General features: G+C 49.9%; 1 protein-coding gene and 1 long non-coding RNA gene across 2 annotated transcripts in view; one reads left to right on the top strand and one right to left on the bottom strand.

Annotated features, from left to right (window-relative positions):
• ADCY5 (adenylate cyclase 5) overlaps positions 1-14115 on the bottom strand; it is a 141336-nt gene extending 127221 nt beyond the window's left edge. The window contains exon 1 of the mRNA XM_010981526.3: positions 11838-14115. Within this exon, the coding sequence (XP_010979828.3) occupies positions 11838-12965 (1128 nt within the window). The 5' untranslated portion in view covers positions 12966-14115. The remainder of the gene's footprint in view (positions 1-11837) is intronic.
• Positions 14116-14284: 169 nt separating this feature from the next.
• Positions 14285-21912, top strand: LOC116153943 (uncharacterized). The gene is made up of 2 exons (XR_004137717.2): positions 14285-14913; positions 21597-21912. It is a non-coding gene; the product is annotated as an uncharacterized LOC116153943 (long non-coding RNA).
• Positions 21913-23629: the final 1717 nt, after the last annotated feature.

Here is a 23629-nt window from a genome sequence, read left to right as displayed (position 1 = left end):
CAAGGCCCCTGTCCTCAGAGAACTGACTGTCACATAGAAAGAGGGATACAAACCAGCATGAGTGCCACAGAGAAAAAGAAGAGGTTGTTTCAGAGTAACTCAGATGTCAGATGCAGGGTGTCAGCTGTTGCAGAGGCAGGACCCCTCTCCCTCAGCGGGGAGGGGCACGAGCCTGCCCTGCTCACCAGGGATCCAGCTCTGGCCCGTCTCCCTCAGCAACCTCTGCAGCTGAGATGCCAGGGCACTTCGGAGCTGGTGTTACCCCCCGGGAGCCAGTCATGGGGTGGATGGGTCCCTCCCAGGCAGTATGGTGAAGTGCTTACAGGAAAAAGGACTTGGCCAGAGGAAGACTGGAGACTTGGGCATGTTATGTGAACAAATAGCTTTCCTGTCCCCAAAAGAAACTGTGAAAATAAAATCTTGAAAATCCACTTGAAAAAGAATGGCACTTGGGCAGGAGTTACATTTTCCTTTAGTTTTCTTGAGAAGAGTGACAAGGATAGAAGGGGATTTGAAGCAGGATGCTTGGGGTACTTTTTATGATGTTGATGGTTGTGGGGAGCTGGGCTTTAAAGACATCCTGGAAACACATGAGAAAGTGCTAAACTGCACATCTACTAGATGCAACTCTGCAGAAAGACCCCGGGCCTGACCTCCAAGAAGCAATCCTGATGTGTCCCCAGCTGCCTCCTCCCTTCCCACCCGTTCCACTTGCGTCACCAGAAGCCTGGATATGAGGTGGCCTCACGCCCAGACCTGAGCTATCCCGGTGTCACATCTAACCCGGCTCCTGGGTCTCAGTCCCTACTCACCCATCCATAAGACCACTCAGGGGCTCTTCACAGGTAAACATCTGATCCCCGGTGCCCCGGGAACACGTCAGTACCGCTTTCTCTCACAGCATCACTGCAGGCTCAGGAAATGACAAATCATTTAATGCCCATCTGAGCCAGACACCATGCAGGAAGGAAGGCCATTGCAAATAAGAAACCACACCTTCCACAACCAACCAAGAAACTGCTTGAGGGCAGCGGGGCCTTCTCTGGTGGGCTCTGGGCTGGGTCCAAATGTGAAAAGAGCACTGGATTTGGAGTCCGAGATCTGGATTTGTATAGCAACTCCTCTAAGTTAACTAACTAGCTGTGTGACCCGAATGAGGTCACTCAACCTCTCTGAACCCCTACCTCCTCTTCAACATAATATCAGCAACACAGGCCTATAACTATGAGCGCCCTCACATGCCCTGCCTTGTCTGGGCACCCACAGCAGATCCTGTGAGTCAGGAATTTATTATCCTCAGTTTACAGAGTGGGAACTGACTGAGTGAGGGGAAGGCAACTCAGTCAGGGTTATATCACCAGGGATTTCTTCTGAGCCCCTGGGCCCCAAAGCCAACATCTGCATCTTCTTAACTCATCAGCTCCTCAGAACCGTCATGAGAAGCAAATACGATCAAACAGGGTAAAGTGCTTTGTCATCTATAAAATGCTAATCAAATGTCAAAGTATTTGAATCTTTTGACTGATATGTAAACCATTGTCTAGTGGACAGAATGTCACACATTTTTCAGAACCAGAAATTTAAAATTATATATATATATATATATATAATACATATATAATATAATATATGTATTATATATATATATATATATTGTTTTTAAAATCTCACATCATTCCACTAGTCCAGAAACCACTCTGCTGTGACAAACACATGTTATCAAATAGGAGTGAGAGGCCAGGCAGGACTAGGGTTCTGAGTCTGCCATAGGGTTCTGCACCTGATCCATGTTTGCCTCAGTAAGTGGCCACTCCCCTCCCCAGTGTCAAACCTGGGTTAGAATCCCAGTGTCTCCACTCTCAATTTGGGTTTCCACTAGAAAAAGTTCCTGAGGCAAGGATTTGAAAGAAGTGGTTTACCTGGGAGGAGAAAGAGAGAAAAGAAGGAAAAGAAGGAAGGAAGGAAGGAAGGAAGGAAGGAAGGAAGGAAGGAAGGAAGGAAGGAAGGAAGGAAGGAAGGAAGGAAAGAAGGAAGGGAGGGAGGGAGGGAAGGGGGAGGAAAGAAAGAAAGAAAGAAAGAAAGAAAGAAAGAAAGAAAGAAAGAAAGAAAGAAAGAAAGAAAGAAAGAAAGAAAGAAAGAAAGAAAGAAAGAAAGAAAGAAAGAAAGAAAGAAAGAAAGAAAGAAAGAAAGAAAGAAAGAAAGAGAAAGAAAAGGAAGGAAGGAAGGAAGAAAAGAAAGAAAGAAAAGGAAGGAAGGAAGAAAGAAAGAAGGAAGGAAAAAAGAAGGAAGGAAGGAAGGAAGGAAGGAAGGAAGGAAGGAAAGAAAGAAAGAAAGAAAGAAAGAAAGAAAGAAAGAAAGAAAGAAAGAAAGAAAGAAAGAAAGAAAGAAAGAAAGAAAGAAAGAAAGAAAGAAAAAAGAAAGAAAAGAAAAAGAAAGAAAGAAAAGGAAGGAAGGAAGGAAGAAAGAAAAAAGGAAAGGAAGAAAGAAAAGGAAGGAAGGAAAGAAGAAGGAAGGAAGGAAAGAAAGAAAGAAAGAAAAGAAAACAAAAGAAAGAAAGAAAAGGAAGGAAGGAAGGAAGAAAAAGAAAGAAAAGAAAAGAAAGAAAGAAAGAAAGAAAAGGAAGGAAGGAAGAGAGAGAGAAAGAAAGAAAGGGAAGGGAGAGAGGGAGGGAGAAAGAAAGAAAGAAAGGAGAAAGGAATGTTTTCAAGCCTGTTACGACCGTGGGACTGTGGACAACCAGGGCAGAATCCTTCTGCAAGTCTGGGAGCCAACACAGCAAGCTTGTCTTAAAGTTATATTCCTCCTATGCCAGGGCCAAGGGAGCAGGGGTATTTATCCACCAACACCCAACAGTCATTGGTTGAGGGCTGCTTTGGGGATGGTAACTCCCTCCCTAGCACTTCTGACCTGCCTCACAAGCAGGCAGAGAGGCTCAGGGCCAGAGAAAGCCCTCAGGTGCTGACAGCTGGCAGTCTGGCTGGCAAGAGCGGAAAGGTACATGCCCAGGGAATATGGGCAGGCACTGAACCATCTGCTATGCTCACTCGCTGAGTGACCTTGGGGAAGTGACTTACCTTCTCTTATCCCATTTTCTGCAGCCCTGAAATAGGAATTAAAATGTCTTTCTCATAAGGTTGGTATCAAGATTAAATGAGGTCATGTGTGTAAGGGGTTAGTCCACTGCCAGGCTTGCAATAAAAACTCAATATATACTCATTGTTTATAATCGATATTCTTTAAGGGCTTCCTCCTTTTGGAGAGTGGGGGTGGGAAGGAAACAGAAAATGGGGGGAAGGATGATCTGAAATAGCCCATCACTACTTCCCCGTGGGCAGCCATACCCTCAGCACATAGACCCCAGCCCCACCAAAAGTCATTATACAGAAACACAACTTGCTTCAATGTCTAATGACAGCAGAAAACCCTAAAAGAAACTGAAACTAGATAATGGAGCACCTTCCTGGTCCCTTTCAGCCCCATCATTTTACCTTCTAAAGGATTTCAGATGCAGATGGGAAATGAGACTTTAAAACAGGCAGCCAGCCAATGCAGGCAGGGCGATCTCTTTCTTGAGGAAGGAAAGCCCCCCAAACAAATAAATGCCCCCATCTAGATGACTTTGCCTAGGCTTACCCCAGAGGCAGGGAGCTGGACCCTGAGAAATTTCAAAGATCCACCCAGCCCCTGAAGCAGTGTGTTCTAAAGTTCAGCAAACACTTATGCTCCCGTTATGTTCCTTCAAAAACTGGTTCTGGCGGGGAGGGTATAGCTCAGTGGGAGAATGTGTGCTTAGCATGCACGAGGTCCTGGGCTCAATCTCCAGTACTTCCATTAAAGATGAATAAATAAATAAACCTAATTAGCCCACCCAAAAAAACTGGTTCTGGGGTCAAATATATTCGAAAAATCTTCATGCAATAGCCCCTCTTGGCAAATTCTACTACATGTTAACACATTAAAAGCTTTAAAGTTCTACAATAAAGAATTCCATTTAACCCAGTATTTCCTAAACTTATTTGACACAGGACTGAATGTGTGTATGTGAAACATCTATTAACATCCCTCCAAAGGACAGTCAGTGGGAGAGTCTGGGCTAAAGGCAGTGCTGGATGCTGGACCCGGGCTGAGTCATCTTTGAAACCTCATGGCCTAGCACAGTGTCTGGTACACAGTAGGCACCTAATAAATGGTTGTTGTCTGAATGAATAGGGAGAAGGCTGAAAGAATGACTTAATAATAGTTTTCAAATCTGTGAAGGGATATAGTATCGGCAGTGCCAGGCAACAGCTCTCTGTTTCCAAGAAGGCACACGTTTTAAATTGCAGCAGGAGGGATTTTGGAAGCCCTGCTCAGAGTTTAGGATTACAATCCACCAAAATAGGCTTCCAAGCTGAGCTGCATCGCTTCCTTCTGTGGAGGTGTTGGTCTAGCACTTCAGCACAGCCGAGAGCCTGTGTGCAGCCGTCCACCCACCCCACCACCCGTTCATCCATTCATTCAAACCCGTACTGAGCACCTACTATGTACTGGGCACCGAGGTCCCTCAGGACCCCTTCCAAAAGCCAAGTGGGACTGCAGTGAGCTGTGTGGTAATGCCCAGAGAGCACCTAAGGGGAAGGGAGAGGGGACCATCCAAGAGTGAGGTCAGGAAGCTTCAAGTCCAGAAGCAATGCTCATAACCCTCCCAGAGCAAGAAGTGTGTGTGTGTGTGTGTGTGTGGAGGGGGTGGGGGGGTTAAGGCTGACACATGAGGCTGGCTTAAAGAATAAAGCCACTACTGTCTCCTTGTGTTTGTTTGTTTACCCCCCTTTTCTTGTGACTATATCCCATTGTTCCCAGACAGCATCCCTGCCCCCACTTCCAAGCTTTTCCCCTCCCCATACTCACAGCTCCAATCTCCTCTGCCTTTCCTTACACCCTACTTCTCCTCCTTCAAAACATCTCCAATTCCCTACCACTTGTCTACCCCCGATCTCCTCATTTTCCACGTTCTCTACCATCCATTCTGGAACTGGAGTATCCTCAGTGTTTGCCATATTCACATATCAGACAAATGAATAAATAAACCAGACCTCAAACTAGGGTCCATCTTTCTGCTGACCACCACCACCCTCAGCCACTACCACCACCAATGATGAGCCACAGATTGCTTTGCTTCAAACAAGAGTAGGGGGTTGGGAATGCCTGGGGGGCAGGATGAGAGAATATGGGTCCAGGTCTGGGCATCCTTCCCATCCTATTTCACCATTACCAATTGCCTTCAACTCTGCATCCTACATCAGTACATGCACCAGCCCCACCTGGACATCTGCTAATGCGTCTGCAGGTCTGCAGTGACTTTGCGTCTTTAAACGGAGGCTGAACTGGGCATGACAAGAGGACACCCCAAGAGACTGCAGAGGCAGTCATGCTGTGGCAAGACACGAAGCCACAGAATCTGAGGGTTGGGTGTGACCTGAGCAGTTATCTTGGCCAATGATCCCAAACCTAAGAGTCATCAAGATCAGCTGGAGAGCTTTAAACACTAGATCCAAGCTGTTCAAAAAACAGATCCCTTCCTGGGCCCCACCCCAGACCTTTGGAAGCAGAGCCTTCCATTTCCTCAGTAAGAAGCTTGACAGATGGCCATCCAGTCCCCCTTGGACACAGCCACTGACACAGCTGGCTACCCCAGGAGCTATCTGTTTTGATGGCTGCAACCCCAAAGGCTAGAAAGTTATCTCCTACCTGGAGCTGACATCTGTCTACTGTGTTCACCCATTTGCCCCAACTGTGCCCTTGGGAGCAACCGAAAATAAATCTAGTCCCTCTTCTAAGACCTGACCACAGGGATTGCAGCAATAAATAACGCCCTGTCCGTTCCGTGTCTCTGCTTTCTCACCTTGCCATTCTGCTCTCCTCCCAGGTAACTATCTCCCATCCTTTCCAATGCTCTCTCAGAAGGCAGGGCTTCCAGTCCCCTTACCAAAGTGGTACCCTCTCTGAATTCTAGAATCAAACATAGTATTTCAGTTGGGGCTTCAATCTTCTCATGAACTGGATATGCCCATAGACCTAACCAAGACCCCACTGGTCTTTTCTGTTAGACCAAAATGGAGTTCACAGTCCATTAACTAGAAACCCTCAGATTCTGTTCACAGTGTTGTAGAGAGATCTTCCCTGTCCTGCATTTAGACACTGCTTGGAGAGAAGGAGGGGGAAAGTAGGGCTTTCCAATTATCTTCATGGAGTTTTGTATTTGGGAGAGAAAATGAACACCGATCCTGCCCTCCATTAGCGAGCTACCCTACCTGATAAGCATGGATGGAAGAGGGATACACTAAAGGGTGACTTATGTAACTGTCCCCACAGCATTTATGGGCACAATTACACGGGAGCTCCTGGAGCACACTGTTTCCATTTCCAACACTGGCGATGCTCCTGGGAAGTTAATGACCGCGAGCTGGACCCACCACAAGATAAAGTTAAGTCAGGTGCCAAGCGGGCAGCCGTGGACTGGAAGTCACCCAGCAAGTGGCTGGTACAATCACAGGGAGGCTCCCACCTCGGTCCACCTCCCCCTACACCCGTCCCACCTCTGGCTGGGACGGAGGTGGGCGCTGCGTTCTCAGCTCTTGGGAGAGGAAAAGGCCGGGCCCAGCATGGGCCACAGCATAGCTTCTGCTGCCCACCACACCCTCTGACCGAGCGGCTGGTGGCCAGGCCCTCTCTGCCCAGGAGAGCTTCTGTCCAGGCCTTTTACACGGATTTTTACAACTCTTCTGTGAGGCTGGGCAGGTTTCCATGATGGAGTTTAATACATCGTCTGTGTCCTCTTTATAGACAAGCGTGAGCATTCCACAGCACCCGGACCTCATGCTCTTGCTCCTGATCAAAACTTAGATTGAATTGTTAACAATCAACATTCCCGCAAGTACAGTGGCTGATCGTTCTGCTCCTTGGCTGGGCCTTGGACATTCCTGAAGTCCTCCTCACAGGAATCCAGGCACTCCTGGGATCCAAAAGACACCCCCCTCTCCAGAAGCCCTGCTGGACTCTCACCCCTAGAGGCTTCTGCTCCCATCCAAGCACCGCATTCCCGCTGCACAGAGAAGGAGGCACCATCAATGAAAGCAATTAGCAAATATAATTGGGAAATACAATTAGTGTTGCGGCAAGACTAGCAGACCCTCCACAGCTACAAACTCTGAGCCAGCCTCCCGCCCCAGCCCGCTGCTGCTGCTGGAGTTCACTACAGCCTCATTTCTCTCGTTCAGAAGTGTGGGTGATGGGGAAAGTAACTGGCGGCAGACGATTCCCAGCATCGAGTGGAATTGTGTCCTCTCCCACACCACCCCGGCGGGCAGGGAGACAGCGGCTGCCAGTAGCACACACGGGGCAGCCACGATGACCCACCACACAGGCCTCTGGGCCACGGTCCAGAGCAAGGAGGCGGCTCTCCGTGTGGCTCCCCAGATGGTGAACAACTTGAGGTTTTGAAAGGGAAGAGTAGGACTCCATAGGGCCAGGGGAGCTGACCCCTCAAGTCTGCCCCCCAGCCTCATTATGGAATGGGAGGCATGTGAGCCAGAGGTCAAGGTCAGAAGGTCGATCAAGGCCCACAATCAGAAAGAGAAATGACCATGGCAAGCCAGCCACCAACCAAGAATAAACAGCTGTGATGATCTCCTTTCAAAGGCAACACAAAGGTTTCCCTGGGGAAGCAAACCACCTCCATCACCCAGGCTGGCCCACAGGACAGACAGATAGCTACACACACACACACACACACACACGGATGCACATACACACTGAGGCCAGCCCACACGACAGACAGATACACACATGCACACACACACACATGCATGCATGAACACACTGGGGCCAGCCTACAGGAGAGACACACACCCACGCATGGACCCACACACCCAAACCTCCACAGCCACAATGGTGGGTTCTTGGTTTGCTTCCCCATCCCCATCCATCCTCAGACTCCTCAGTACAGACACTCACACGTGCTTATAGTCACAGAACATCACGCAAACAGCACCTGTGCCTTTCTGATCTCTGGAACAACTGATGACAGTTGCGGGTTCAAACAGGCACAAAGGACGAAATGCAGGAAATCACCAAGTTTCTCCAAAAGGATTAGGGGGAAGAGAGGAAGGAACTGAAGATAGCTGTGTGGGGATAGGTTGGCCCACACTGCAAGGGCCACCTCTGACAGCTCTCCTGTGCTCACAGGGACCCACATCGGGTCAGAATCTTCTTTTCTGAAATCACGTCAAACTCGTTTAATGGGGCTGCAGAACAAAAATACCCCACATGTGAACAGGACTCTACTTTTCAAAGAGCTCTCCCATCCATTATCACCTCCTAGAGAAACACTGGACAGTGAAGATGCTCATCTCCTTGGCCAAATGACCACTCACCCTCATGGAGACCAAAGATGGTTTTTCCAAAATAATCTTTTAATACCCAAGCATATGTAATAGTTGTCTGAACGTACTTGTTTGTGTGTGAGTGCAAGTAGAGGCTTTATGTAGCAGAGTGGGATACAGTCAAACAAAAATGAGGTTGCCATAGCAACAGGCTCCAGCATCATCGCAGCCTATTAACACAAGTGAGGAATGTGTTTGGCAGATGCTCGAGTGTTATTTATGGTATGGGTGTAGCAGAGGGACTTCTAACAGGCAAAGAAGGAGAAAAAAACAACCCTGTGACGCTCCTACTGTACCCCGCTGAGGAGACAACAGTGAGACGAGCACAGAAGGCAAGGCTGAGGCTGCAAATGGAGAGTAAGAGATGGGAAAGCAGAAAAGCAGGCAGGCAGAGGAGAGGAGAGATGGGCAGAGAGCAACAGGGGACTGGAAGGGGAGGAAAGAGAAGGGACATGAGAAAGAGCAAGGGGAGGGGGATGGATACCAGAGGAAGAGCTAGAGGCAGAGATGTAGCAAAAGGAAGAAACATCATTCCCCAAAAAGGGCTGCCCCACCTTGCCTCTCAGCTCCCTCAAGTAAAAACCATCAGGAGGCAACTGATAAGATACTAAATGTTTCTCCTCCTAATTGGAGCAAAGGCAGAGCCCCAAACATAAAAGGCACTTGGGAAGAGTAAAATACCCAAATCAGACACTGATCTTGTTGAAGATCTGGGCCGTGGGAGCAAAGGGGCTGGTCTCCCAGGGGAAGTGAAAAAATGCCAACACAGTTTCCTGAGGGCCTACTATGTATCCAAGGCACTGTGGAGGGAAATTCCCAAAGCTCCAGCATTAGAAACCACACGTTGTGGCTCCATTTCCCTGGATGTGCATCTTCATCAAAGAAAAGAACAAGCCATCCTCCAACACCTGCCACTCCAGGGCAGCCTGAGGCGGTGGGTCACGCTGGATGGTCCCACTAATATTTCCCTGCAATCCAGCAGGGTTTGCTCAAGAAAGACAAAGGTTTTTATCAGACATAATCAGAAAGGTAAATCAAACGCAAATGAAAAAAGATCCAGTTTTCTCTCAAGTCAAATAGAAAGAATGTTTGTGATGGTGGCTCATTCCCAACAAGCTCAGCTATACTCAGCCCAGCAGGTCAGGGGAAGTTAAGTGCAAACCCACCCAAAAGCCTACAAACAAAGGAAGTTCTGAAGACCACAATGGGTAAAAGAAGCATGGAGTGGGAGGTGCTAGAGGTGGGGAGAGAAGGGAGAGGAAATGGCCTGAGGAACTAGAAGGGGAAGTCAATTAGACACTCTGTTGCTGCAATGGCATCTTCATGCTAAGATGGAGACAGAGTATCCCAGGTCCAGCACTCCTGTCCTGGGATCTGACTCCAATCTCCTGAAATCACACATCCTGGATTGCCTAGGGCTGTAATCAGACCCTGAGTCCCAAGTATGGTACAGAAAATACCCTGAATGATCCTGGAAATCTCTGCTGCTCCATGTGGATGACATGCCATTCCCTCTGCAGAAAAGCTATACCCACCTTAGCAACCTGCTTCCCATTCAAGCCAGGAATAACCCCCAAAGATATAATACTCATATGATAGTCTGGGTCCCCAGGTCAAAAGATTTGGAGCTTTTATAAGCACTAACAATAGTACCTAACTTTTTAAAACCAGTTCTCAATAGGTTTCTCTCTCAAGTTCAAAGCTGATCTCTAAAGATTTTTTTTTCCTTCTGATTCCAGATCAGAAAAACATTAACTTAGCATCAATAACCCCACCTACTTCACTCATTGGAACACAACCAAATTGGCAAGCAGTAATTAAATTCCCACTAAGTCCCCTAACTTGTGTTAGAAAAAGAGAGAGGGTGGAGAAGGAAAAACACATACACCTCAGGATTCCTGCATCCAAGGAGCTTACGTTGGATGGGGAACAAAACCAACGGGCACTGGAGAATAAGTAAGCGCCCCATCTGTGGCTCTGACTCCATTGTTGACCATGCATTCGAGGGAGAAGCCAGTATAGCTGGAATAAAAGATGGGACTCCTTGCAGGAGGTGAGGCTTCAGACAGAGGGGTCGCAACTGGAAGGGGCATGCATAGTGCTTTCATTTACTAGACAAGAAAGCTGGGGCCCAGAGAGATGGCAGGTCCCCTCCCTCCCAGTCACAGAGCACCTTGGAGGTGCAGCTAGAGCCTAGCACCCTGAAGCCCACACTGTCCCTGTGGGAGAGTACCAGACCCAGGAAGCCAGGGGGCACAGGAGAGCCCTCAAGGAAGATGCAGTCCTCAACAGGATCCAAGTCTGAGGAAAGGCACTAGAAGTGGGAAGGAGGGAGGCAATGACAATGGAATACAATTGAGAGGTTCTGTTAGAGGATGCAGATGCCCTAAGAGAGGTCGAGGGCACAGTGGGATCTATGATCAAGAGACTAGCCTGCAGCAAGAGCCCCCTTGACTCTCACAGCCAAGCTGCACTGCAACCAAGTAGGCTCAGCAGGGGCCAATGGATGAGGCCCACGGAGCTGCAGACAAGGGAGAAAGGGTGCATGTCAGAGGAGCTGGTCTCACCCAGGGTCGCCATGGCCAGCACACATCTCTCCCACAAATCTTTAGGGGAGTCACCAGTTAACTAGGCAGAAGTTTTATTTCCTCCTGAGCCCACTGTTCAAGGCTCACGAAACCAGTCCCAGGAGGGATTAAAACAAAACAAAACAAAACAAAACAAACCCCACTACGAGCAATAACTAGAAGCACCCACGGGAAAGGGTCGTGACATCCAACACTAGCTTTCAGTTCAGGCCAGGAGGCGGACTGTCACCACACACATTACAGAGGTTCCTTCCACCTTTGCTGAAGGCAGCTTTTTGGCTTGGGGCACTTTGGCAAATGAAAAAAACTTGTCAGTCCTCCCTCAAGTTCAGAGATATCTCCAGTTCCCAAACCCCCAGCCTCAGACAACTGGCAAGGTTAACATTTCTCCTCCCTAAGACTGGGTAAGGGGCACCCAGGTTCTCCCCTCCCCAACCCTCTATCCAGGACTGAGTTAACAAACCAACAGTGGCTCTTAGGAGGGAGAGAATTCTACAGGGTCTGGCCACTTTTGTCAGGAGACTTTTATACACTGGGACAGAAGCACAGGAAGAGAAGGGAACCTCTCCATAGATTTTCTCCTCCAATCCTCCTTCCTCATTAGCATCCCCACAATAATGGCTAAGACACACAATACAAGAGCACTCTTTTTGTAAACGAAGATACTAGGGCTCCGAGGGGGTTCCAAGGCTGAAAGACACCGCATAGCTGACACAGCCATGTCTCTCTGGCTTTTTTCACCCCTTTAAAGGGTGAAGATGGGTTGCCTCTCTTTGGAGTCAGGTGGAGGCCTGCCCACCCCAGTCCCTGCGCCCAGGTGGGGCCCTACCTGCTTGAGCAAGAACTGGTCCTGGGCGTTGGTGCGCAGGGCAATGGCCAGGTGGAGGGCAGACAGAAGCACCCCGCTGAGTACCGCGGCCCGCATGCGCACAGGCAGGAGCGTGTAGATGGTATAGATGAAGAACACGGTCCACCAGATGCCTTCGGAGGCGCTGCGTGGCTGGGGCAGCAAGAGGCCCACCACCTGGACGGCCAGCACCACGGCTATGAGCGCGTAGCAGGCCAGGCCCATGTGGTCCTGGTGGAAGGCGGCACGGTTGCAGAGCACGGCCATGACGAGGATCACACTCACCGCGGCCACCAGCACGGCCAGGTAGGGCAGCTGGAGCGGGGGCCGCGCAGCGTGAAAGGCCAACATGACGAGGCACACGAGCACCAGCACAGCCATGAGCATAGTGAGGCTGCTCTGGTTCAGACGGAAGAAGTAGCGCTGGTACAGCCGCTCCAGCTTGTCCGACGGGAACTTCTTGGAGCGGAATATCTGCAGCAGTGCCAGGCAGCAAGCGCCCAGCGACAGCACCGCGCCGGGCGCCGAGCCCGAACCTGCCGAGCTACCGCCATCCCCAGACTCTTCGTCGTCCTCGACGGCACCGGCCTCCAGCTCGTCGGCCGCGCGGCCCTTGCCCCGCCGATCCTCCAGGCCTAGCTCCACGGAGCGGGGCCGCACCTCCGTCCCGCCCGCTGCGGCGGCCGCCGCCGCGGAGCCGCCGCCGCCGCCCGCAGGGGGCGCCCGGGTGCTGCCCCCGCTGGCCGCACCCCGTCGCTGCCGCCGGCTGCCGCGACCGCAGTCGTCGCCGCCGCGCTCCTGCCAGGCCGACTTGGAACGGAAGCTGAAGCCGAAGCCCCCGACCAGAGGGTCGTCTCCACTCAGCGGAGGATCGTCGTCGTCGTCGCTACGCCAGCGACTGGCCAGGCGCTGCTGCTTCTGCGGGGTCACCGCTCCCCCGGGTTTCTTGGCAGACCCGCGGGCCGAACCCCCGGGCGCGTGGGGGTAGCCATTGGCGCGGGAGTCCGCCTCACCCCACGCCGAACGGTGTTCTGGGCCTCCCCGGGACGCCGGCGCCGCCACTGTCTGCGCCGCGTAGCCCGGGGGGCTCACGCTTTTGGAGCTGGACATCCCCCCCTCGGCTTCGTCGTCTTCTTCCTCCTCCCCCGGGGGCCGGGCCGGGGGTCTCCAAGGGGAGGGCGGACGGCCGAGCAGGGGGACCAGGCTGGGGTCACACGTCGGGGGCGGCCCCGGGCCCTGGGCAGTAGCGGGGCATCTTGGCACCCCCGTCCTGAGCGGAGAGGGAGGACAGCGGAAGGGCGAGCGGGAGGCAGGCACAGCCCCGAGGTGAGAAGTGTCTGAGAATTCGCGTCAGGAGTCCCAGGTCCGAGATGGAGTTGGCTCCGAGCTGGGTCAGCGGGGACTGCTCGAGCTGCTGCGCCGCGCGCAGAGGGACGTCCGGACTCCTGGCTCGCGTCGAGCTCAAGAAGGACCGGAGTTGCAGACAAGGCGGGACGGAGAGGTGTCCTTGCGGGCGGCGCCTCCCCGGGGCTGGCAATTCGCGGGCGCGGCGCTCGCAGATTCCGTCTAAGCGGAGCCCAGCGGCACACGCGGCGAGACGGCGGCTAGGGAGGCTCGGCAGGGGTCCCGGCGTGGAGACCAAGCGGGCGCCCTTTCCTCGCGACGGACTGGGAGCGACTGGGAGGTGCGGGCGCCAGCCAGCATTATTTTCTTACGAGGGGTGGGGAGGTGGGATGGAGGGTGGAGAGGACGGGGGAGGGGGCGGCGGGCGGAGCAACAGCTCCGGAGCCCTGGGGGGAGGGTCCTGGAGCCCAAGGGGGCTGTCGCCCGCATCCCCCACCTCCCGCGGCGAGAGTGGGAGCTTGGCCCCCGCGAAAGCCGAGCCGAACCTTCAGCGCGTCCGCGCAGGGGGCGGGGGCGAGGACCGGCTCCTGCAGCGCGGCCCTTCCCCTCTCGCCTCCCCCTTCTTCCAAAACGGAGCGGGGTTGGCCCGGACTCGCTGGCCCAGGAGGGCTGTCGCGCCGGCTCCGCAAGCCCCAGGCTCCTTGCCGCGGGCTGCGGGCCCACCGCGGCCGGCTGCAGAAGGACTAGGCGGAGGGCGAAATCCGGCACAGCGCCGCCGCCGTTCTACCCCAACGCAGGCGGGATTCTCACGGCGAGCAAGGCATCCAGAGATCGAGGGCCGGGGCTCAGATTCGGCCGGCAAAGAAGGGCCGGCCCAAGAGCCGCTGCGCCCAGGGAGCGCTCCGGGGGGGGCCCGCGGGAGTCGGGCCCCGGGCGCGCCATGCACGCCTCGGGCCCTGCGCCGCTCCGGCCGCTCGCGCCGCTCCTCCCTTCTCTCTAGCTAGCAGCCGCCGCCGCCGCCGCCGCCGCCGCCGGAGCGCCCTCTGCATCCCCTCCTCCCGTTGCCTCCCCGCCCCCCCCCCCCCGCGTCTCTCCGGCCTCGGCTCACAGAGGCGAGCAGCCGCCTCCGCCCCCGGCCGGGCCGCGGCCCCCGCCTCGGCACCCCGCCGGCATCCTCAGGCCTGGCCTCGTGAGGCGCCGGGTGTCGTGGGGTCCCCAGCTCCCCTTCCTCACCTAAAATTCTCGCCGCGCCCCCTCCCTCCCTGGCTCCTGGAGCAGCGTCCAGCCCGCGGTCCCTTTTCCGGACCTGGGTGGCGTGCGGTCCTCCCCCGTCCCCAGCTTAGGTTCCTGCGCCCCTAGTCCTAGCTCCCCTCTTTTGTATCCCCCTTTAATCCCCATCCCCCCATTCAACCCAACTTCAGCCCCCGCGCTGCGCCCCCCTTCCCTGGCCCGGCTCGATTGGCCGCTTCCTGAGCTGTCAGGCTTGAGTCCGGCGCTCTTATTGGGCGATTCTCTGGCCGGGCGGCTGTGCCAAAGGAAGGCGCACCGGGCTGGGGGCGCCCAGGCAGCCACTGCCGCAGGGAGCGGAAGACCAGAGTCCCTGGAGGGCCGGAGGGGCCCGAGAGACAGACCCGAAAATGGACGGGGGAGATGGAGAGACCGAGGATCTCTGAGGCGCAGGAAGACAGTGACGGAAAAGATGGAGATGCAGTGGGTGAGGCCGATGCGACCAGGGCGGGGCGGACAGGAACGCTTTGGTGGATAGTTACCGAGAAGGAATCCGGCAAACAGCACTAGGAACACTTGGCATTTGTAAAGAGCTCTTTGCACGTTCATACTTTTTTTAAAAAATCCCATTTGATTCCCCTCAATAACCCTGGGTTGTGACAGGGCACGTGTGCTTATTCCCAGTTTATAAATGTGAAGACAGGCTTCAGAGCCTAATCAACTTGCCATGGGCCACAAAGGACTTACAACCGAAAGATATTTCGGCAGTGCCAGGCTGGCTACCTACCTAGCAAGGTATTAACCAGAGGATGCACACCAGAGCAGGGTACGGAGCCCCCGCAGGAGAGGGGCGGGGGTGGGGGTGGGGGAGAGAGCTGAGAAGGACCAGATACTCCTGGACAGGACCAGCAACAGAGAGGAAGGAGTGGAGAGGACTTTACTTCATGTCAAAGAGGACCTAGGCCTGTGGAATGATATACCTGCCCAATTCCCCTTGCCCCAAATTATCCTGCTGGAAGTTGCGGCAGTCTAACACTGGGACAGGTGAGAACACCACATCTCTACTCTGGGGAAGAAGAAACAACCTTTGCTTTACTACTCTTTCTCCAGCTCTCTCTACAGAGCTTCTGAAGTCCGGGCAAGCGTCTCTTTCTTTCTCTGTTGGTCATCTCTTTGCAAATTGGAAAATAAACCTTGCCAGAGTTACAAACTGGGAGGAGAGACATTCTAAGAGATCTAAATAAATTAACCCTAGAGTAGTCCAGCGTTTGAGCCATCAGTCCATGATTAGTGAAGTCATAAAAAGCACCATTAGTCCACATTCATAGAGCACCCTCTATGTGCAAAGCACTGTGCTAGGTGCTATAGGGATAGAGGGTGACCCAACTCTACTCACAGTCAAGGAGGGAGAGGAGCTAGCCACTTACTCCAGTTCAGAGCATAATTCAGTGTTCACCAGAGGGCCAAACAGAGCATTTTGGGGGTTGGGAGAGAGGAGGCATTAATTCCCACTGTAAGGGCCAAAAAGACTCTAGAGGTTGAATCTGGGGCCAGGAGAAAAGGAGTAGCCAGAAGAAAAGGAGGATGGACCAATATTTATTAAGCAACAATTATATGTGAATCTTATTTTCATATGACCATTTTGTGGAAGATGTTATTCTCCCCACTATAAAGATGAAAAGCTGAGACTTAGTTTGCCCAAGGTCCACAGTTTGTAGCAGAATGAAACCTAAGTTCAGTCTGCTCCTTGTACTTTACCATATAGCCATGCAGCAAATATGCAGGGACACCCAGACAGGCAGCTGCATGGACAGAAGCCAGATGGCCTGAGCTATCAAGGTGACTGGGTTCCATTCTCCATCCCCTTCTCATTCCCTGAGCTCTCCCTAGATCATTCCTTTTCATGTTATTCAAAAATGTTAAACAACTGTCATAACAAAAGCCATATATGATTAAATGTGGAAAAACTAGAAAAAAGAAAGATAAAAGAAAACACATTCATAATCACAACACCTAGGAAGAACTATTAACATATGAATTTTTTTCTTAACCAAAAATGGAACTTTTACTCTACCAACAATTTTAGGATCTGCTTTTTTCTACTTAGCAAAATACCGTGGATGTTTTTCTTATGCCAATTAACATCCATCCACAATATCCATTTTATTTTTTGAGTAGAATTCCATTGTGTGAATATAGCATAATGTATTTAACCAATCTCCTACTATTGGTCATTTTTCCCTGTCATAGCAGTTTATAAAAAGTTTCCACTCTTTTACTGTTATAAACAAGGAATGAGGAGTGGGTATAGCTCAGTGGTAGAGTGCATGCTTAACATGCACAGTGTCTGGGGTTCAATCCCCAGTATCTCCATTATAAAAAAAAGAAGAAGAAGGAGCATTTTTGTAGATAAATCTTCACACACATCTTTAATTGGATCCTTAAGAGAAATCCCTACAAGTAGAATTGCTGGGCCAAAGGATAAACATATTTTTTCGCTAAGGTATTTCTGAAATCTGAATCTTCAGCCCCTGCTTCCCTTCCCAGCTTCAAGCTTACCCCTGCCTACCAGAGAGCTCCCCACAGAGGCTCCTTGGTACTCACCAGCATCCCAGATTCAATTTGTCTAAAACTAATGTCATCTCTCAAGAAGCTTGCTCCTCACTGTTTTCTTGACACTAGTGGAATTACCATTCCCCCAGACTCCCTGATCTTAGAGTAGTGACCCCTCCTATCCCAGTTCCCAGAGTCCTGCCACCATGCCTTTGTCTTTTCATATCTGTCTCTTCTTCCACGCTCTCTGGCTCCTACCTCCACCCAGATCTTCCCTCCTCGTTGCCTGGACAGTTACTAACTCTCCCTCCTTGCCTTCCCATCTGTCCTCCACTTTGTCTGCATCTTATCGTACATGTCTCACCCCTACCGAAAACTGTCCTCAAAACTGCCTCTTCCTACCTTCCAGCTTTCATCATCCACCACTTCCCCACCCTGAACTGCTCTTTAAACCTCTGCGTACATCACCCTTTTCACGCACACACACAGCACAAATAAAATTTATAGTACCTGTGTGATGCCACTTGAATGCCCCTTCCCTGCCCACCTCCCCCAGGCTATTAGGCACTGCCTCCTCCTCAGCTCCCAGAACACCTTGTTTTCATCTCTGTCAGAGCACTTGCCACATTGTATGATCTTGATTTGTTTTCAGAATTGTCTCCACAGTCTGCTGAACCCCTTGAAGCAGAATTGGTATCTTACTCATTCTTGTGCCCCATACATGGCATACAGAAGATGCCCCTTAGCTGTCTGTCAGATAAACAAATGGTACATCTGAAGAATAGTGATGGGAATAGAGTCTGATCAGTGGGGTGGGTGCTGAGACTGACTGGCAACCGTGGGTGTAGATGGAAGGGAGGGATGGACTCTAACACTATGTGGAGGAGGGTGGGCTTCAGTTTAAAGACAATGAAGTGTCTCTGAACTGAGGGACAGGAGTGTCCTGGGCCATTATGTTTTGGGAGCAGACTCTGGCAGTGTCGTAACTAGATTGGAAAAGCAAGATCCAAGGGCCTAGGGACCAGTCAGGAAGCTACTGCAGAGCAGAATGGATGGAGCCCAGAGGTGATGTAGTGATAGGAATGATGCCATTGGCTGGAGGACACCTGTGAAGGGCTGACAGAGAAGCCCAGGGGTCAACCTCTGTGTAGAAAAGGAGTCCAAATGGTCAGAGGAAAACCAGAAAGGGGATGGGGGTGTCACAGGAACAAAAGGCAGAGGTTTTGAAGGCCAACTCCAGGATGTGCTCCTGGCTGTTGTCATCAGATGGGGCTGACCCAAGGACCACCTTAGGTCTCTCTCTCTGAGGTGAGTACTTGGTTTGCAGAGGTGAGGTGACTGCACCGTGGGGCACAGCTAGCCCTTTGGGAGACCCATCCCCTGCCCTCCAGCCATCTTCCCCTTGTACCTCGACTTCATTCCTCATTCCCCCCAGGCTTCTTTTTGGAAGAATATTTCTATTTTGGAAATTAGAATATCAATATTTTAGAATGTTTAGAAATATTTGTAGAAGTAGGTCTCAGTAATACTCCCATACCTAAAAGTACCTTCCCCCACAATGCTTAAAATCCCACCATTAGATAGTCATGCTTTGGGATGACAATCATTCCCTAAAAATAAATGCAGAAAATCTAGAGACAGAAAGTAGATGAGTGGTTGTGTAGGCCTGGAGACGGGGAGGAATGGGGAGTGATGGCTGATGGGTACAAACTTTCTTTTGGGGGTCATGAAAATGTTCTAAAACTAGATTATGTGATGATTGCATAACTCAAGAAATATACTAAAAAACCATTGAATTGTACACTTTAATCCCACACGGTGAAGTTTATGGTGTATAAATTAAATTTCAAGAAAGTGGTTGAAAAAATGAATGCAGACACCACTGGGAGATTGAAAGACAAATGCCAGGACTGCCAGTAATTATGAAGTTACTGTAGATGAGTTTAATCAGCAGGCTTCCCCCTCTAATGCCCAACCAAGTTTGGGGGCACTGAGAGAATAGATGCTTGCTGTTTAGGAGTAGGGATGAGTTAGGGAGAGGAAGGAGAGAACACTTGGGACCACTGAGCATTTCCCAAGGCAAATGTTACCAGAAAAGGGCACAAGTGCCCAGGAATGGGAAGGAAGAGGGCAAAAATGAAAGCCAGTTAGGAATGGGGCATCAAATATGAACTTGGCCTACTGTCTATGAGAGTCCTGCCCTGTAACGAGTTCTTCAGAAGGAATTAAAGAACTCTTAAGAATCCTTGGCTCTCTGGAGGATGAAAGAATCTTAAAGATCATCCAGTTCCCAAAGGTGTGTCAACCTCCCCTGGATATTTGCATTTTGAAAGCAAGTCTCATGCCTCAAACTAGATGACTTACCTTTCCTTTGAGGAACTTACTGCTACTCCCAAGTGAGAGCAGCTAACAGGATGGAGCATTGTGTGTCTTGAGGGTAGGTCTACCATGGAGGCTCAGGGTCCAGTGTCTTAGCCACTGGGAGTCATCCTGTACTCCAGCCTGTCCCCCCAGCTCTGACAGAGAACCAAGGACATCAGTTGTCTTACTCTTGATCTCTGACTTCCTTGGCTTGGAAATCAAGGATGATAAGAAGTTTGCAACTGGCCAGAGGGAACTGGGCCCTACATTTTTCCAGACCCTACACTCATCACCAGACCTTCGTGCCTCAGGGAACAAGAAACATTCAGAGAGCTCAGATTGTAGCTGAGGTGGAAATGGCTGATAATAGCACGATCTGCCACTCTCCCAGGTGTTGACATTTGCATTTTAATGGAGGCGGTTAATGCCTTTAGCTGAAGGAGTGACTAATATGTTCTTTCGGTCGCAATTGGAGGTAATGGGAGACCCTTTGTAGCCCAGGGCCTCTTAATGTCCTCCAGTCACGAGGTCACAGGCAGTGGGCAGCTGCCCACCCTTTACACTCTAGTGCCCCCATTCCACGCTTTATCTTTGTTCTTGATTTTGCTTTCTTGCAATTTCTCCTGACTCCTTTTTCTCCTAAAAGTATGGGAACATCCCCATGAGTCATTTATTCTTTCAACACACATAAACTGATTACCTATTTCAAGCAGAATACAATGCTGGACACAGCTGAGTGAGGGAGCCAGCAAAATGCCACCCCCAAGAAGTCAGAGGTGAGGAAATAACAGAAAGAGCTAGAGAACAGCGCAGTGGCTTCAGACATGGGCCACGCAGCTTACACCCAGCACTTCTTGAACAAACAAGAGGCTGTGAACTAATAGGAGAAAATATTTGTGTGGGCTGGGGGAGCAGGAGAGGTTTCTGGGAGCCGTGAGAAGGGGATGTAAGTATGTGTAGGAGTTGGATATACAACAACTGGATGGAGTTTTGAGGATTCAAAACATTCCTCTATTCACTAAAGACCGCATATTGTATGATCCTATTTATATGAAATATCCAAAAGAGGCAAATCTATAGATAAACAGAAAAGAGATCAGGGTGAAGGAATGGGTGGGAGAGATGGGAATTAGTTGCTAATGAATACAATGGGATGGTGAAAGTTGTTCTAAGATTGTGGTGATGGTTCCACAACTCTAAATATACTAAAAAACACTGAATTTCACACTTTTAAATGGATGAACTTTATGGAATGTAAATGGTATCTTAATAAAGCTATTTTAAAATGGGGGACAATGGGGTCTGAAAAGACCATTCCTTCAGTAATCCTGCTTCCGTTGTAGAAGGAATACCCTACTTTTAAGTTCCTAGTCTTTTCGTGTATGAAGGCTCATTTTTAGGGTAAAACTCTTTCAAGGACTTCAACGTGGTATATATACCTTTAGTTAAGAAAATACATAATGGTAAAAAGCTATTATAAATTTAGCCATTGCTTTTCATTTAGTAAATAATACTTTACTAATCCCAGTAGTATCTATGCTTCTAGAAAAATAGTTCTATATTTGTAGGGGAGCACTTTATTATACCTACAGACGAGGTTTAGTGGTCCTCTCTCAGAATCTCCTTTGTCCTTTGGGGTCCTCAACCCACAGGTTTAGAATCCATACTCAAATAAGTCACGTTTGACTCAGCTTCTCTGTCAGGAGAATGCCAGGGAGTAGGGATCTATTAGCAGAAAATGTGATACAATTTCCACCCCCGTGATGCTTCTGCCTCTTCAACTGCTCAGGCAAAATGGCATCCTTTCTCCTCCCAAATCAATGAGGTTTGCTGAGAGCAGATCCAGCACGGAAGATAGCCAGAGCCATGCTGGTTGGCAGACACTTGTCTTTAGCAAATATAATTAAAGACAGCAGCAAGTAAATGCCGATTAATTTTTCATTAGAAAAGTCAAAGGCAAACTTCTTGGAAAGCAGCATCATTGAACCTCAGCTTTGGTAGTTAAAGCCAGGCTTTCCTCCACCATGTGGATACCTTCTTGCATGACTACACACACACACACACACACACACACACACACACTCTGAGACCACAACCTCTTTATTGAGTGTGGGAGAGAAAGAGTCAGAGGCCAGCTCCCCTATATGCTTCAGAGGTTTTATGGTCCCATCCCTTATCTCAGATTACCCAATTCAACTGGCATTGGGCATCAGTTAGCTCATCTCTTTCTTTTCCTCCTTGTGCTTCCTTACTCAGACATCCCACCTGATGAGAAAACAGCCTTTCCACTCAACACAGAGAAGGATTGAGGGGAAGAATGCTAAACTTGGAGTTAGAACACCTGGAGGTTCTACGCCAGCTCTACCACTTCCCAGCTGTGTGACATCTAACAAGTCACTCTACCTCTCTGAACTGCAGTCCCTGGTAAGGGTAACTGCTCTCCTACCTGTCTTGATGACTTGTTACGAGGATCCTGGACAATGATGTGAAATTCCTTTTCAAAGTATTCATCCTTAAGTAAAATGGGAGTCATTCTTAATAATAGCAAATTAATAAATTCATTCTTAATAAATCCAGATGTTCATTTAAGAGGTGAACATGGAATAAGGTACTTCTCTGGGTCTCAGGCTCTTGCGTACATTTATAGATGACTGTGATAAGTATTTTTATGTCTGTGCTGCGTGTGTACCAGCTCATCTAGTAGTCTGGGAGATCTACTCTTTCATCTCTGCTGTGTTCAAAGCAGGGCCCCCAGGGCCATGCAGATGAGGTCTCTGTTCTCAAAGATTCCCTCTTTCAGGATTCTGACAGACTACAGCCTGTCTGCCAGGCAGACTGGAGAGCTGCGCCCTCCTGCAGGCGTGGGTGGTGATTAGAGTGGTCTGTGAGGAGCTCGAGTGGAGCTGAGTGTTGTTTTTCCTCTCACTGGCCACTCTGCTTGGCCTTGGAGTGGTTTTGTCCAGTCTCTGTATCACTGACTGTGAATCTGTGATTGGGGGTGGTAAGCCAAGCCGTGTTAGCGATCGTGCTGGGGCTGGCTGACCTTCCCCAAGCCAGGATAATCTCTTTCCCTGGCAACAGGCAGAGGCACCGAGGGACAGTGACAGATTGTGAAATCCTGGGGCTGGGCTTTCTAGAATTACTTAAAAAGAGAGAATGGTCACAATACCTTGCATTTGTATAGTGCTTTTAAAAAGAAAGAAAGCGGTCTTTAAAAGCTATTCAAGGAGAAGGCAGCTTTGGAATTGTCTGGTAGAGAGGGAACCAGATAGGTAAGAAATGTGTTGTCTTATTCTTATCAACTCAGTAACAATGAGAGTAGTAGAACTCTACACTCCCCTCCACCTCCCCATCCCCACACAGGTGAGGAGGCAGAGGAAGACAGAAGTAGGGGGACTTAATACCACACAGCATTAGGGGCAGAATTTGACCTACTCTTGACTTTCATTGTCAGCCCAAAGCAGGCAGAAAGGATAAAGAAGCTGAATGACCTAACAGTTTGCTTTGTCCACCTGAGATTCTGGCATGTAGACAGCTCTTCCTGAGTCAGCCTTCATACTTGGCCTGCTGGGGCATACAAGAAGATGCTTCATTGCTTATAGTTCTGCAAGCAATGAAGAAATGTAGGGGTGGTGAATAAGAAAAATTGCCATTCTCTTACCTACCCAAGGTGAGGTCACTAAGCAAAGCAGGAGCAGATTCAACAGACAGGGATGGATCGGGCTGCTTGTGGTGCTCAGGGAGTTTTAGTGATATGTGAGGATTTAAAGAGGGCATCAGCAAACTCTGGTCAGTGGACCAAATGTGGCCACTGCCTGTTCTTAGAAATAAAGTTTTATTGAAACACAACCACATTCATTTATTTTTGTCTCAGCTGCTTTTGCACTACATGGAGAGCTAAGTAGTAATGACCGAGATCAGATGGCCCACAAAGCCTAAAATCTTTACTATCTGATCCTTTAAGAAAGAGTTTGCCCACCCCAACTCACACCATATACACAAAATATTAACTCGAAATTTATCATAGACCTAAATGTAAGACTTAAAACTGTAAGACGGGTACACAGGTGAAAATCTTTGTGACCATGGATTACAGAGATTTCTTTGCCATAACACCAAAAGTACAATTCATTATTTTTCAAATTATTTGAAAATTTTTTTGGTAGATTGGAGTTTACCAAAATTAAGAACTCTTCAAAAGACATTATTAAATGAATGAAAAGACACACCACAGACTGGAAGAAGTTATTTGCAGATAAACATATCTGACAAAGGATTTGTAGGCAGCA

Source organism: Camelus dromedarius, chromosome 2 (genome assembly GCF_036321535.1).
Source record: "Camelus dromedarius isolate mCamDro1 chromosome 2, mCamDro1.pat, whole genome shotgun sequence".
Taxonomy (NCBI): Eukaryota; Metazoa; Chordata; class Mammalia; order Artiodactyla; family Camelidae; genus Camelus; species Camelus dromedarius.
Note: the sequence above shows the minus strand (reverse complement) of the source record. Positions and strands in the feature narration are given on the sequence as shown.